Source organism: Falco biarmicus, chromosome 6 (genome assembly GCF_023638135.1).
Source record: "Falco biarmicus isolate bFalBia1 chromosome 6, bFalBia1.pri, whole genome shotgun sequence".
NCBI classification, from domain to species: Eukaryota; Metazoa; Chordata; class Aves; order Falconiformes; family Falconidae; genus Falco; species Falco biarmicus.
The window spans coordinates 74,719,290-74,734,255 of NC_079293.1; the positions used below are offsets into that span (position 1 = coordinate 74,719,290).

General features: G+C 45.2%; 1 protein-coding gene across 1 annotated transcript; it reads left to right on the plus strand.

The window, feature by feature from the left end:
- Positions 1-129: 129 nt before the first annotated feature.
- On the plus strand, positions 130-14,918 carry HADHB (hydroxyacyl-CoA dehydrogenase trifunctional multienzyme complex subunit beta). Its single transcript, XM_056343203.1, has 16 exons — positions 130-183; positions 1,775-1,849; positions 2,244-2,285; positions 3,773-3,869; positions 4,492-4,536; positions 5,803-5,902; positions 7,121-7,208; positions 7,786-7,973; positions 9,266-9,446; positions 10,548-10,669; positions 11,974-12,053; positions 12,139-12,186; positions 12,604-12,691; positions 13,251-13,325; positions 13,818-13,982; positions 14,784-14,918. Exons 2-16 carry the CDS (start codon positions 1,783-1,785, stop codon positions 14,817-14,819), a joined length of 1,422 nt encoding a protein of 473 aa, XP_056199178.1. The 5' UTR covers positions 130-183; positions 1,775-1,782; the 3' UTR covers positions 14,820-14,918.
- The last annotated feature ends 48 nt before the right edge of the window (positions 14,919-14,966 follow it).

Below are 14,966 nucleotides of genomic sequence, written 5' to 3' on the forward strand. Positions count from 1 at the left end.
CGGAATTTTTTGGTCTGTACCGAGCGGCGGTGGAGGCTGGCGGGAGGACGGGAGCGCGGGAGGGCGCGGGCAGGGGCTACGGGACAGGCGGCGGGCACCCCGGAGGCTGCGGAGGGCGCGGGGTCCTTCCTGAGGGGAGGAGGCGGTGGCGGTAGTGCGGGGCGGTGCTGCGTGCCGGCGGAGGTGCGTGGGTGGTGGGGCCTGCGGGGGGTGAGGGGGCCGTCGGGGCGGTCGGTTGGGGGTGCAGGGGAGGCGGGCAAAGGGTGAAGGTGGCTGTGAGGTGTGTGCATGCCGAGGAGTGGGTGGGTAGTGGCTCTGGTCTGTGCGTGGGGTGAGGAGCGGCTGTTGGGCAGGGAGAGAAGCGGATGTGTAGTGCGTGGGGGTGTAGCTTGTGTTCTCTGTGAGCGCACGGGGTGGATGTGCAGCGTGTGTGTGCGAAACGTGTGCGAGGGTCGGGGGTGTTGTGTGTGGAGAGGGGAAGGGCAGTAGGGGCTGCTGTGGAAGCGGGGCAGATCCTGCAGGCTCTGGAAGGAGCTTTGGCCGGTTCAGTTCGCGTGCTGTCTCGTTGGGGTGCCAGGGGAGCGGCTGACTTACAAAAAACATGGGGGATAGCGTGTGTGGTGGGGGGCGAGGCCGGTGGGTGCGTTGTGAGGAGAGCAGCTGTGCGGTGTGCAGGGCGTGGGTCCGGCTTGGGGACCTGGAGAGGAGGAGTTTTGTCAGTTGCGCAGGGAAAATTGGGGAAAGAAGTGTAGGGAGGGAGCTCAGCACGGGTGGAGGGCGAGCACTGTTGTAGGGAGGTGATCCAGAGAAGTATGCGTGGGAGGAGGTTTGATTTTTGGACCTTTACTGATGTGAGGGGCCTAGGTTTGGGTTTTGGGATGCCAACATAGCTAGAGCAGGCTGGGGAATGAGGAGTGCTGCGTGGCATGTTGCAGGTCCGGAGCTGTAGGGTGTGAGGTGTCAAAGTGGAAGGGGGTGGCTGGCAGCTTACACTGAGTTTTGAGAAACAGTAGAGACCTGCAATACCTGGGTGTGCTGGGCTTGGGGCTGCAGGTGCTTCTGCAACCCTTGAGGGGAAGTGTGTGTATTTTGGAGGAAGAGCGCTGCTTCAGTGCCAGAAGAGTGACAGAGTGCAGTGGATGTTACTGTGAAGCAGCAAAAGAACGAGCCGTGAGATATGGGGTTTTTTTTGCCCTGGGCAGTAAAAACTGTAGTTGAGGATTTGTTTGTAGGGAAACCCTGTACTGGAATTAGCTTCATGAAGGCTACAGAGGAAGTTTTTTGGGGTAGTGGATACCAACTTATTCTGCTTCTTGTGGGGCTATTCAACAGGGAGTTACTGAGGTTACCATCAATGGTTAAAATAAGAGGTAGCAGCATGAAATTGTGCCAAGGAGAATGCATCAGGAAAGTCACGCTGGTAGTGAGATTGGCTGGGCACTGGGACAATTTTCCAGTGGGGAAGGAAGTGGTGGAACAGTTACTGGGAGGGGGACTGAAAGCGGCACTGGCTGCTGTCAGTACAGTGCTGGGTCACTGGAGAGATGAGTATTTATTTACATGAACATTTGCAGGCCACAGTTGTAAGCCAGACTCCTTGTGTGTTAGATGCTGTTCAAAAAATGTAGTAGGAAGTATTCTCTGCACTGCTGCCCTTGGACTGTCTTTTCTTTCTACGCTTTTTTGGCCATGTGTGAAGCAGGCAGATCGCTTAACCTGAAATTGCTCTGCATAGGCTAGATTGGACTAGGATCAGTCTTTCTCCATTTTCTAGATATCAAAATGAGTTCCATGCTGACCCATGCCATCAGAAACCTCCCTGCTTCCTCAGCATGGGCTGCCAGGGTCTGTAAGTATCTTTTAAGTTTATTAAAAGCTTGAATTGGTAGGTCATAAAATTCTGGTTTTAAGTCTTGGGTTTGGAATGGTTGCTTGTATCTGAATCTCTGTTCCATTGTCATCTTATAAAAACATGACTTCTTTTTTTAACTAGCTAATTCTGTTGTTGCTGTATTTGTCCCTTCCCACATCAGGTGTGGGAGGAATCTCATGTTAACAGGTAATGTGACCTGTGTTGTTTTTGTGAACAAAGTAAACTAATAAAGAGCTCACAGATGCTCTAGTGCAGTTGTCTTACTTTTTTTAATAGTTATCTTATTTTTTTAATAGTTCTTACAGAAACTAGAAATGTTTTTAACATTTCTTGTTTGACATACGCTATTTTTTTCTTTCTTGTTTTTCAGTTGCTCGATCACTGAGCTGCTCTTCACCGTTACAAGCTGCAGGTAGAGTGAAAAAAAACAGGAAAAGCAGTGGGTCTGTGCTAGAGAAGACTATTTTTGAAGCTGCCACCCTTTTCCAGAGTCTCATTCCGCTTAAATCTCAGACAAGCGGCACAGACTGCTTTAGTTTGAGTGCTCAAAAACTGCAAACAAGTAAAACTACAGGCAAACTGCTGTTTGCGGCAGAGTCCCTTCAACCTCTGAATGCCCCTGGCTCTCAGCAGCTCTGCCCAGTCCAGAGCTGACGCTCCATTGTCACCTGACAGATAGCTATTTCTAGAACCTAAACAGAGAAGCTGAACTCGGGGTTTATGAACTGTCTGGGCATAACCAGCTTACTTGCCCAGAGGGGAGGGAATTGTCCGTGACAAGGAGGAGCTTGTGGAATTAGCTCTGAAGTCCAACAAGACCAGTGAGAGGCTCAGGTCTTGGTGGAGCTGCTGAACATGCACAGTTACACAGATTTTTAGCCATGGCACTTAGCGAGCAGTCCAGGTGATCTGGCATTCTGGGATTCATTGTGGGGGGTGGCTCAGGGGACTAATGCTTTGAGCTGCCTGGGGTTTGGAAATGGGCCTAGACAGCAGCTCCCCCTCGTCTCCTTGGCTCTGCACAGAAAGCCTTATATAACCCAAGAACAGTGCTGGAGTTTCATCCTAGTGCTGGCATTTGCTTGAGCACAGTGTTTCCTGGCCTTAATCTGCTTTTACGTGTCTCTGTCCTCCTGCTTGTAAAAGGAGCTGCCCCATATGCTCATTAAGATTTACAGGCCTCGTGGTATTAGGAAATTCTCATTGAAGTCTTTGTTAATCGTTACTTCAGAAGAGCTGTGTCAGCGGCCTGTTGAACAATACTCTTACCATGACATGCTTTGTCTTGAACCTGAGATGCTCAGACACCATACAAGAGAAGTAACAAGTTACCCACAGCAAATATATGCATTCTTTGTGCTACTGCTTTCCTCTGGGAGTGAAAGTTGACTTCCTGAACTGTTTTGATTACCTTGAATTATCTCACTTTCACTGTGCAGTAAGAGCATGTATATAGGCAGTTACTGTGGAAAGTAAGTTGGTCGCTAATTGAAGTCCTTGCTGTTCCCCAAGTGGGAGATCTTACTCACACTCTGAATTTGGTCTGCCTCATTCATATTGAAAGCTGTACAGCATTTTGAGAGGGATGTCTTCCTGCAGTATTCTTGTCAGTGGTAATAGAGACTGGGAGTTACGTGGCTTTGTTCTCAGCTGTACCATTGCTTCAGTGTAACTATAGATGAATCCCTCTGCTGATGGGGGATGTACCAAGTTGTTAAATCATGTTTCACACATCTCATAATTAGCCAGAGGGAGACAAGATTACAGCTCAGGTGTCCTACCTACCCTGCTTTTGACTTATGCACCAAAAGAGAACATTTTCCTGTTTTCTAGTAGTTTTTACAGGGTCTTACTTTAAGCTTGCTGGTATTCTTGTTAACATTACTTCTTTTTCGGCAGCCCAGCCTAAGAGTAAGAAGACCTTAGCCAAAAGTGGCACGAAGAATATCGTTGTGGTAGATGGTGTCCGTATTCCATTTTTGCAGTCTGGCACCTCGTAAGTATAAAATAAGAGGAAAATACATGCTGACTTGGTTAATTATAGAATCTCTGTGAAAAAAAATCAGCTTACTTGTTCTTTTTAATGTAGTTATTCTTATGCCTAGAAGTATGGAAGTTAGGCTGCTAGTTATTCCAGCTTACCTAATGAAAAAACGTGGTCTGAAGGTTAACCATGTATGTGAATTCTGAGAAGAACGAGGATTTGTGCTGCATGTCTAGAGGAACCTGCTGGTAAATTTACAGCAAATAAAGCAACAAGTTTCACAAAACTAGCAGGACAGATGCAGAGAATCTGCTGTAGACTCTTCTTGCTAGACTGTCATGCCACCAAATCCACAGCTGAATTAGAATCAGACCTAACTTTCTGAGGATGGCTAGGGGATTTCTTTATTCTGTAACTATTGCTTTCCAGTGGTTTTACTACAGCAATTGCATGCTGGCTTACACACCAATAGTCCTCACAACCCGGGGTATGAAATGTTTGATTATAAATGCAGCAGAGCATTTCTGGTATGTCACCAGTTCTTTGCCACTGATGTGCGCTTACAGTGGTGAAGTGGACATCTGTATCGGTTTCTGACACCCCTAAGTTTCTGCCTTTCTTCTTTAACTTTCAGGTATGCAGATCTTATGCCACATGACTTAGCAAGAGCAGCACTGCAGTAAGTAAATTGAACACTAGAAGGGCCCAAAAAACTTGTTGAGATGCTGGGGTCCCAACGCTGGTATGGTAGCTTCAACAGATTTGAAAGTCAAGGCTCTAGCTTTGTCTCAGACTCTGAATGACATGATCCAGGGCCTTAATTTTTCATGGTCCACCACCACCTTCATAGGTGGCTTAAGCAGTGGGGCTTACAATAGGCTTGTGCTAAAATGTGCTATTAGAAAGAGATGGCTTTGTTGTCCTGCTTGACAAACTTTAGTTTGAATTCTGACTGTAGTTTTCTAAATACAGAGGTCGTAGCTGCTGTTGAGGCGTGCTTACAATTCATGGGAAAAACAGTCTGGGCAATGCAGGGAAAAACTTAAGTGGCAACAAGAATAACAAGCTAATTCTATCATCTTGCCTGTCCTTTCCACTCTGCAGTGATTTGACAAAAGCTGTAGGTTGTTAGGAGTGGGTTTGTTGTGTTGAGAAGCAGGGCAAAGTGCTGTTGAAAAGAGAGAAGGCTTTACTGGGGGGGAGGGAGATCTCAAGGCTCAGAGAAAGATCATGAGGTTGGTGCAGTTGTGCGAAATCTGAATGCCATGTTTAGCCACGGCAGGCTAATCTGCTTGACAGGCAGCATGTTAGTCGTGTGTGAGGGCTGTGTCCGGACATAGAGGGGGTTTTAATGTGCTGCAGAAGAGAAGTTACTGATTGAGGGGCCCTTAGTTTTGTTGTTATTTGGTGCTTTTTAGTGCATGAAACTGCATTTGTATCCCAGTGGCCTTAAATCACTGCCCGCAGTGGGATTTGTTGTGGTGACATGTTTGTCAAGTTGTTTTGGCAAATGATGCCATATGGTGAAAACACACTGCTTATTTTCTGTGTGTCTTTACTGAATTTTTAAATGTTCCTAAACAAAAGGTGATCAGCTTTAGCTCTTAAGGCCCTCTTCCTTTAAATTTTTGATGTCAGAATACTCCGATTTGGGGAAGATACTAACAGCCATTTTGGGGGTGGAGGGAGTGTAGAGCAGTTGCTTTCATGAAATTATGTAATAATTTATATTGCTATTATCACCATGATTATTTGCAGTCCATAGCAAATTACACTTTTCATTAAGTACATATGCATGCAAGATTTCTTCTTAACTAGGGGCAGAAGATGTGGCTCCATTGTTGCCTTGTTCTCCAGCCAAGCTGGCAGAAAGAGTATGTTGGAGGACTGTGACGTAGTTATTGCTTACATGGTGCAAATTCTTTTTTTTTATTCTTCTCCTCAGGGGGTTGCTGAACCGGACCAGTGTCCCAAAGGATGCTGTTGATTACATTGTTTATGGCACAGTTATCCAGGAGGTGAAAACGAGTAATGTTGCCAGAGAGGTAGGTTACTTGCAGCATTTCCTCTGTGAGTCTGATTTCTGCAGCTAGCATGAAGATGACAAACACTTGGCGCAAAAAAAGAAATTTGCAGTATTATGGTTTGTTTAAACATGATTTGCGAGTATGAACTAGTTGTGCAGTATTGTATGTGTCAACTGTATGGGACTCTCCCTCCTGTTGAAATCTGCTGTAGATCAAGTGTATTTTAATGCAGTGAAGCCTCTACTTGATTCTTCCTTGAGAGGGAAGCTTTTGTTAGTGATTGGTGATCACTCAGCTCTTAACTGATTTAAATGCTGGCTTGTCCAAAGTACTTGAGAGGACTAGAGTGTGCTGTCATAGATTACTGTGGTATTTATTTATTTTATTGGCTGATCAGATGCAGCTTTTGAATGATTTGAAATGGAGTAGCTTACCTGCCCTTTTTTCGGGCAGTTAGAAAACACAATTTGCATATTATACACAGAAAGAAGCTGGTCTACTGCAGTAATGTTACGGAGGCAGCATGTGATTTTCTGTAATCTGGAGCTTCTGATCTTGCTCTCTGCAACTTGGCAAAACCATGATGTAACCTGGGCTGGAACGACTGAGGAGGTGGTTATGAGGCTGTCCAGTTCCATCAGCCGTTTTAGCCTTGTGTATGCGAATACTCGCTTTGGTCACCTGCCAGTCAGATGAGGCTGTGGTATAATTTTAACTTGGGAACAACTGTTGAACTTTAAACCAGTTGGCCACATCTCAACTAGGGAAGGTCTTGCTGTGGGCAGCTCTCTTGTGGTAGGAGGCCGTGCTCTCAGCTGCATCAGATTGAGAGGCTGTGTTCTGAACTGCAGGAAATGTTTTCTGTACTGTGTGAAGCAGGTCACGGTGCCTTGTACTGAGGGGCTCTAAATAATTCCCTTCCTATATTGCCTTTGCAAATAAGGTGAAGCAAAGATGATGCTAAGTAGTTGGAAGTTCTTTTGAAATTGTGAAGTGTGCAGTTAGTTTGTCACTTTATTAACGGGGATGGCCAGTGACTGTCTGCATGATGCAACTGAGAACCTTGTTTCCTCCTGTTCCCGGAGTCTGGGGAGGGGATGAGTAGTTGGCTGAATGAAAACTTGATGTACTTGTTTTCAGCTTAGTGTGGAAAGGTGTGTTGCTGGGCGGAAGGTAGTTCTGACCCTGTGGAGCAAAAAGGTGCTGGTTTTAACAGCCATTCTTTGTTGCTTATAGGCTGCCTTGGGAGCAGGTTTCTCAGACAAAACTCCAGCCCACACAGTCACCATGGCTTGCATTTCTTCAAACCAGGCTATGACCACAGGTACGTTGGCTGGAAGAAGCTATGGGTTTGGGAAGGAGCTTAGCAGCTCCTCTGCATACCTTGTCTAACTTGCAGTGCTTAGTGAATATAAGTAAGCATCTGAAGAAATTCTGGAATGGAAGTTTTTGAACCAACAAAATATAATATGAATCAAGTGTCTGCTGCAGACCTGCCAGCAGCTTGATAACCCTTTGCCTTCAGCAGTAGTCTCTGCTCAGTGTCTACTTCAGCTTGGGAGGTAAAGACTCCATCATGATAAGGAAGTTGCTACCTTTCAGGCTACGTTTGTTTTTGACTTAGCCTAAACAGAGCAAAAAAAATTGAGACCCGGCTACTGTCTCAAATTGCTGGGGATGTTCTTCTCCCAACTGCTGCATGTGACAAAGAGAAGTAGAAGCAAAGTTGTAAAACCAGCATGATTCAGAAAATGGCTGTCTCTGTTAAACATGTGTTGTATAACTTGGCCAAAGCCAGAGGCTGAAGAAGGAAATAAAATGTAGTAGTATCCAAAGCACTAACGGGCTAAGTGTCAGTTCTTCCCACAGCTCTCATGGGAAACTCTTGTCTTGTTCTGCAGGCGTGGGTATGATTGCAGCTGGACAGTGCGATGTTGTGGTAGCTGGGGGTGTGGAGTTAATGTCAGATGTTCCCATTCGTCACAGTAGGAAGATGAGGAAGACTATGCTGACTCTTAACCGAGCCAAGACGTTAGGCCAAAAGCTCTCCCTGATTTCCAAAATTCGCCCTGACTACTTCGCTCCTGAGGTAATTTTTTTCCAGACATTTAGATATGTTTTCTAAACTGTTTTCTAGGGAGGTGTAAAACAAATTGTCTTAGGTAATTTTTCTAGCCTCAATGGAGAGGATTTAAAAAGTGTAAGGTGGCTGCTTGTGGCTTGCCTTTTATTGGATCTTTGTCCTGTGCTTTAAGTTAAAACTGCAGTTGATTAATGGATCTCATAGCGTTGTGACTCTCTGCTTTGTTGTCTTGTATGTCTTCAGTAAACCTAACTAAATTCAAAACCTCCCTGTCCTACAACTCCTAGACAAACTGTGCTGGAGACTGCAAAAGTAGAAACTTTTTCCCCCAGAAATACAAAACTTATGCAAGGGTCCTAAAGGATCAGCAGATTTTTTTTTCCTAGATAATAGAAGTAACATGCTTAATATCAGAGAGGAATATCCTTACTATATGAATAGAATTGTTGTTTGATTAATGCATCTTAAATGTGCCTTATGATTGCTGTTCCTGGCCAAACCCTGCCAGGTGCTAAATGTGTTCAGCTCCCCTGTTTGGGCCCTGATGAGAATCTGCAGTCTGCTTGTTAAAAGCAGGAGTCTGCTGTAGAGGGAGCCACTCTTCTTTGTCTGGCGGCATGAGGGGGGTGAATTACTACGTGGTGGAGATGAGAAGGAAAAGCACTTCTCTCCTTACCATCACCGAACTCTTCACAAGAAAACTGTGTGTCTGCGCTGCTGCTGCCTGCCTTTAGTGTGAGTGCAGTGAAGCACAGTGTATGTACAGCAGAGGTGAGGTCCAAAGTCCAGCAAAGATATGAAAATTGCAGATTTAAATGCATGCAGGGATTTCCTGTGTGCTGCTGGAAGAGTGAAAACTAAGCTGAAATCACCTGTCTCTGGTTTTTCTTGAGGAAGTATTTGACAGGGAGTTTTAAGGTCCCAGGATATGTTGTTTCACTTTAGCCCAAAAAGTCTGTTCACCCTTCAGAGGGGGTTCCTTGTTCAATGCAGAAGGCAGCTGCTCTTTTGTCTGCGCGTGCAAATGCAGTACAGTTCTTGAACCCCTGCAGTAAGCAGCAGTCTGGACCTCATTTTTATGCATTTTTTTTCTAAAGTCTTTGAAAGTGATGCTTCTTCTAATATGTTTGCCCAAGTCACTGTGTGTTAATTGCATAACTCTAATATTAAACTGCCCTGCGTAATAAACAAAAAGGTTTCACTGGCTGACTGTGCAGGGCTTAACCAACTTCTGAACTGTATGTAACTGCTCAGGGATGGGTGTTGATGTGTGCTGACTTTATTTTTCTGTTTTGTAGCTCCCAGCTGTGGCAGAGTTCTCCACCAGTGAGACTATGGGGCACTCCGCTGATCGTTTGGCTGCTGCCTTTGCCATTTCCCGTTTGGAGCAAGATGAGTATGCCCTCCGTTCACACACACTAGCTAAGAAAGCCCAGGATGGAGGCTTGCTACTTGATGTGGTACCCTTCAAAGTGCCAGGTAAAAATGCATGTTTCATTGTTAGCATTCACTTCATGCAATAAAGAAATACTTTATTTAGTAAAGGAGGGGAAGTACTGGGGTCAGATTCATAATGTTCTGTATATCTGATATGGATTTTAACTCGTGAGAGACTGTTTCTCCTCGGAAAACTACTGACATAGGAGCATGTTTCTAAACATACACATCTAAATATATAAACATATACTTAGTTACCTAAATATTGTAATACCCATCTTGTATCCATGCTAAGTGGTGATACAGCAAGGAAGATCAGAACGGTTGGACCAAGAATCCCCCTGCTCTTTCAGTCGGACAAGAGAACCCATGTTTATAGCCCAAATCACTAACAATGAATAGAAAGCCTAATAAAATCCTGATCTGATCAATCAGACGCTGGATAGGAAGAGCTGAAATGTGTTTATCTTGGTAGACTCCGGTTCACCAGCCTCACAGTCATTGCTCCAATATGAAATAGTTTGGGGAGAAAATTTAAGCTGTCCTTTCTGTGGCCTGATTTCTACCCTTATCCCCCATCAGCCAGTGGACATGCTTTGGTGTAATACCTATCCATCTGGGGCACTTTTACTCTGTACTTAGTTTCCTAGATTCATGCTTACATACAGTCTTTATACTAAAATTGGTAATTTTTGTTAACTGGCTTATTTAAGCAGCTGGTGTAGTTGAAGGTGTATACATTTGGTTCTTCCTAGTGCTCTTACTTCCTCAAAACTTGGCACATAAATGTATACTGATTTAGGCCCAGTTCTCCCATTTAGGCTTTATAATCTGAATTTAAATTCTTTAATCAAGTGAGTTTTCCATGTACTAATTTTTTCTTACAGTAAATAGATAGCAGTGCTTCATTTTTGCAATCTTCAGAGAGAAAGTGATGCAGCTTTAATTTTTAAGTGGTATTTTTTTAGCCAGGTTAAATATGCTGATACCATGAATGGATTTTCTGTTTTTTCCTCTTCCCACTTCTCATAAAAAGCACAGTTTTCCGATTGTTTCTTTTCCCCCCCCCTGGACTGCTGATGTGCAAACTCATGTATATTGCTGACTTTTGTAGTTTAATTTTTTTTTTTTTTTCATCAACAGGCAAAGATACAGTTACCAAAGACAATGGGATCCGTCCTTCCTCACTTGAGCAGATGGGCAAGCTGAAGCCAGCTTTTGTCAAGCCCTATGGAACAGTCACAGCTGCCAACTCCTCCTTCCTGGTAATGTGTGTTCCCATCCCTGTGAGCCAGAAGGGAGAACTGTCTGGTTTACCCTCTGCCTCCCATAGGTGTGTAGGTCAAGCTGTTACAATCTGTGGGAGTTAGTTGTCCCCTTTGTAATGTCACCTGCTTTCAGATTTTTCAAGGGTAACTTTGATCTGTATTACCATCTGGTTATCTTGGGTACTGGATTGTTTCTTTTTAAAATCAATAATTAAACACCTGAAGTCTTGGTCTGTGTTACCTGTTGATTTTTCTGTAGCTGCCTTATAAGGGTTGATCATTCAAAGGCACATGTGAAAATTCTGTCCCAGATGGGATTGATCACATTTTAAGTCTAGAAGTTAGTAGTTTTAGCCTAAACTTGTCACTTTAAGGCTTGCCCTGCAATCCACAGAGAGGAAGGAGAGATTTCTCTAGCACATCTATGACGAGCTCTCTTTTGCATATCCTCCTTTTTCTCTCTTTAGCGCTTTTAAAGGAAGCTTTTTTAGATGCTGAAGTTTTAAGGTAGTTGTGTAAATTAGGTGAGGTGTATCTGAGCCTTACAGAAGGTGGTTGCCACTGGAAGTCTCCCACAGAGGGCTCAAGGTGGCGGTCATGTTCCTGCATGCGGCCCTGACCGGTTCTTGTGTATTTAAAAGGTTTTTCACAGTTTGTGATGAGCATTTCAAAGGAAGCAAGTAACTACTGCTGGAGCTCTTTCAGCAGCGATGCTATTTAATCCTTAGCGTTCTTGGGGACTTAAAAAAGCCTGGTAATGGCACGGCCTTGGTGTTAGGAACAGCAGAAATGCTGTTGGTGTGCTCTGTGCCACAGGTCTGTAGGCGAGCTTAGGCTATTAGCCCCAAATAAGTGGTCATGTGCCAAAGCTGTGATGTTCATCTTTGCAATAATGTGGTGAGCCTGTGGCTTGTGTCATCCCAGAATTATACTCCTGTTCTGGGACGGAGCCAAGTAGACAGGTGAGTGTTTGGGGTAACCAGCTTGTTCTCAGGAGAGGCAGGGATTTTAGGGATTTCTGTCCTGTTTGAAACCAGGGGGAGTTGTGGGTCTGAACTCTAAGGAAGTGCTTCAGTAATGTGTGTGCTAACACCATTCGGAGATCATCCATCTATCTATCCATCAGCTCTGTCATGCAGAGTTGTTCTTTGTCCCATATCATAGGGGGATGTCCTGGAAGCTCCGGTTACATTTGGGTCCTTTCTTGCCAGTTGCTCTGCTGGAGGGCTGTCAGGCTCATTTTGTGTGCAGGGTGTGCTTGTTCTTCAGGCAGTGATCTTGCTTTTGTCTGCCTGTTTCAGACGGATGGTGCTTCAGCAGTTCTGCTCATGTCTGAGGAGAAGGCTCTGGCAATGGGATACAAACCAAAGGCCTACCTAAGGTAAAAAGGGACTACTCTATGTGGCTTCTGAAGTTTGCTCTCCCTTTCTTCTCTTTCTGTTGCTAACAGCATTTCTCCTGTGCAGGGACTTTGTGTATGTGTCCCAAGATCCAAAGGACCAGCTGCTTCTGGGGTAGGTGGTGATGATCAAGAACATGCCCTAACAGGCCATACTAGTGTGACAACTAGCCTTGACTTGCTGTTACATGTTTGTGTTTTGTGAAGTGTATCCTGAGAGATTACATCTCTTCAGGCTTTCTCGGAAAGGTGTGAGAGCCGGTGTGTTAGGTGTGACTCAGGATGGGGAAGTGGCTAACATGGGAGAGCAGCTGTGGCGGAAATACCCACCCTCATTTGCTGGGGGGCACCTTGGTCTGTTGGTACTAGCAGTAGTTACCTGGGGTTGTGTTTTAGTTGGAGTGTGACAGGCAGAGCACTGTACCATGAACCCTAGAGAGAAGGAATGTAATGTGGGTCACTGTGGAGAAGGGGGATGATGGTATGAGGAAACGTATTCACGCCAGAATTCTGTTTCTTAACTCTTCTTCAGTCCAACATATGCTACTTCCAAAGTGCTAGAGAAGGCTGGTCTAACCATGGCTGATATTGATGTGTTTGAATTCCACGAAGCTTTTGCTGTAAGTACTCTGAACACTAAGGATGCCTTTAACTGTAAAATGTCATTCTGTGGACATCTGCTTTCGTGTTGGTGAAAGGTCTCAAGACCTTCACTAAATGTAGATAGGTGTAATTCTACATTTATGTCTAAATATAAGTACTGTATATATTTTAAATGCTACATTTTTACATTGACACAATCTATGCTAAGTGGCTTACGTTGCTTGAAGTCACCAAAGGAATACTGATTGTTCTAAAATAATACTTTAAAAAAATAAACCTTGCTTTCCCAAGACCCTTGTATGAAGGAAACCACTTCTGCACATCATCTACTAATTGGATTGGGGCTGTGTGTTACTGTGGTGACGTGGCTTGTTACTTGGACAGCGTCTTTTTCTAGTTAAGGTTGAGCTAACATTAATTGACAGGGCTGATCCTGTCGAATGCTTTTTTAGTTGGCTGTGTTGGTTTTGTGGCTGTAGCTAGCCTCAGGACAACTCCTGTTTACTAGCGCTGTCCATAGGCTTTCCTCAAGGTCTGCCATTATCCTTGTTAATGTTGCCCTCCTCTCCCTTCCAGGGGCAGATACTGGCTAACCTGAAAGCTATGGATTCGGACTGGTTTGCACAAAACTACATGGGCAAAAAGTCAAAGGTAAGACACAGTCAGGACACTTTTATCTTTAGTTTAACTTTAGGATTAATTTAATTCCTCGTTGCAGCAGGATGGTGGTGGTGCTGCAAAGCAGGGCTGTTGTGTTCTGTGAGGAGAAGCAATGCTTCTTGAATTCTGGGTTAGCAAATCCCGATGTGAGGAGTTTCTTTGGGAGCAATGGTGCTCCCATTTTGAGCAGGAGGTGATTTAGAACCGTAATGGTAATTGTTGGAGAGGAGGGAATAAAAAACAGTGGGAGGGGCTCAGTCCTTGGACATGCTTTCTAACAGTGTGGAGTATACCTGTCTGGCTGCAGGTGATGCAGTAAAGCCTTTAGCACAATTTTGTCCTGTTGTCAGGCTCTTTTACGTGCCAAGGAACACTTCATACAGCCAGCCTGGACTGTTGTAGGTTTGGCGTTGTCATGAGTAGGTCAGGCAGTCTTCTTCCAGACAGGTGATTGTGTGTCCTCTCCTCTGTGTGCTCTTGCAGGTTGGAGTTCCTCCTATGGAGAAGTTCAATAACTGGGGTGGCTCCCTCTCACTGGGACATCCTTTTGCTGCCACCGGCTGCCGTCTGGTAATTACTGCTGCCCATAGGTTGAGGAAGGAGGGAGGACAATACGGCCTGGTTGCTGCCTGTGCTGCAGGAGGGCAGGTAATGGTGCTGTATGGTCTGGCCCTGTTCCCTCTGCAGAGGGGCAGGAATTATGTTTCTGATCCTGTTGGTACTATGAAATCCTGTCTAGTTACACCGGCCGTGGGGGCACCTCCAAAATCCCATGGCACTTGGGGGTTCATAATACCCTCCGGCTTGGCTGGCTGCCTCCTTGTTGTGACTGAGTTCAGTGAGTTCCTCCTGCCTTGTCCACTTCAGAGACTCTCCAGCCTGCCTCGGAATCATCCCTGGGCAATTAGCCCTCATCAGCCCGTTTGGTACAAAAGGCAAAGAGAGATTTCAGCCATGTTCTGGGGGTTTCCTTTGGTGACTCTCAAAGACTTCCCAAATTGTGGTTTCTGAGGATCGTTTTTCTGATCTGAGGAAGAAGGGTCTTTACAAGAAAAATGGGGGTGAGACTCTTCCTTACAATTCTTGAGGCTGTGGATGGGAGCCATGGTTCAGGTTGCAGGGACTGGTGGGGACCTAGCAGGCAGGGCTCGCCTTCTGTCACCTGAGGGCACTGGTCCTAGCATTGCCTTCACCCTCGATTCCCAGTTTGGCCCTCAGGACAGCCTGATGCATTACTCAGGGTAGACTCTGGTGCCTTGGCCAGCCTGAAGCACATCTGTGCTGTCCCGAAGCTGTCAAACCACTGTCTGCAGAGCCCTCTTAGTGAATCAGCTCAATTTTCATCTTCCCTTTTATTTTATGACAGTTGGGAGATGGGCATCTCCAGTTGAGTGCGTGTCTGTAATAATCAGTCTTTTCTGTGACTGTTCTTTCTCTCTCTCCTTCCAGGGGCACGCGATGTTAGTGGAGCTTTACCCTCAGTAATGGGACAAGGGACTGCTGAGCAGGTTATTCATACGTCCTGTGCCTGGCAATGCCATTTCAATGCACTAATAAAAACATACATACAGTCCTTCTCAGAAAGGATTTTTGGTGGCCTTTGTAAATACCTTTTAGCTACTCGGCTGGTAA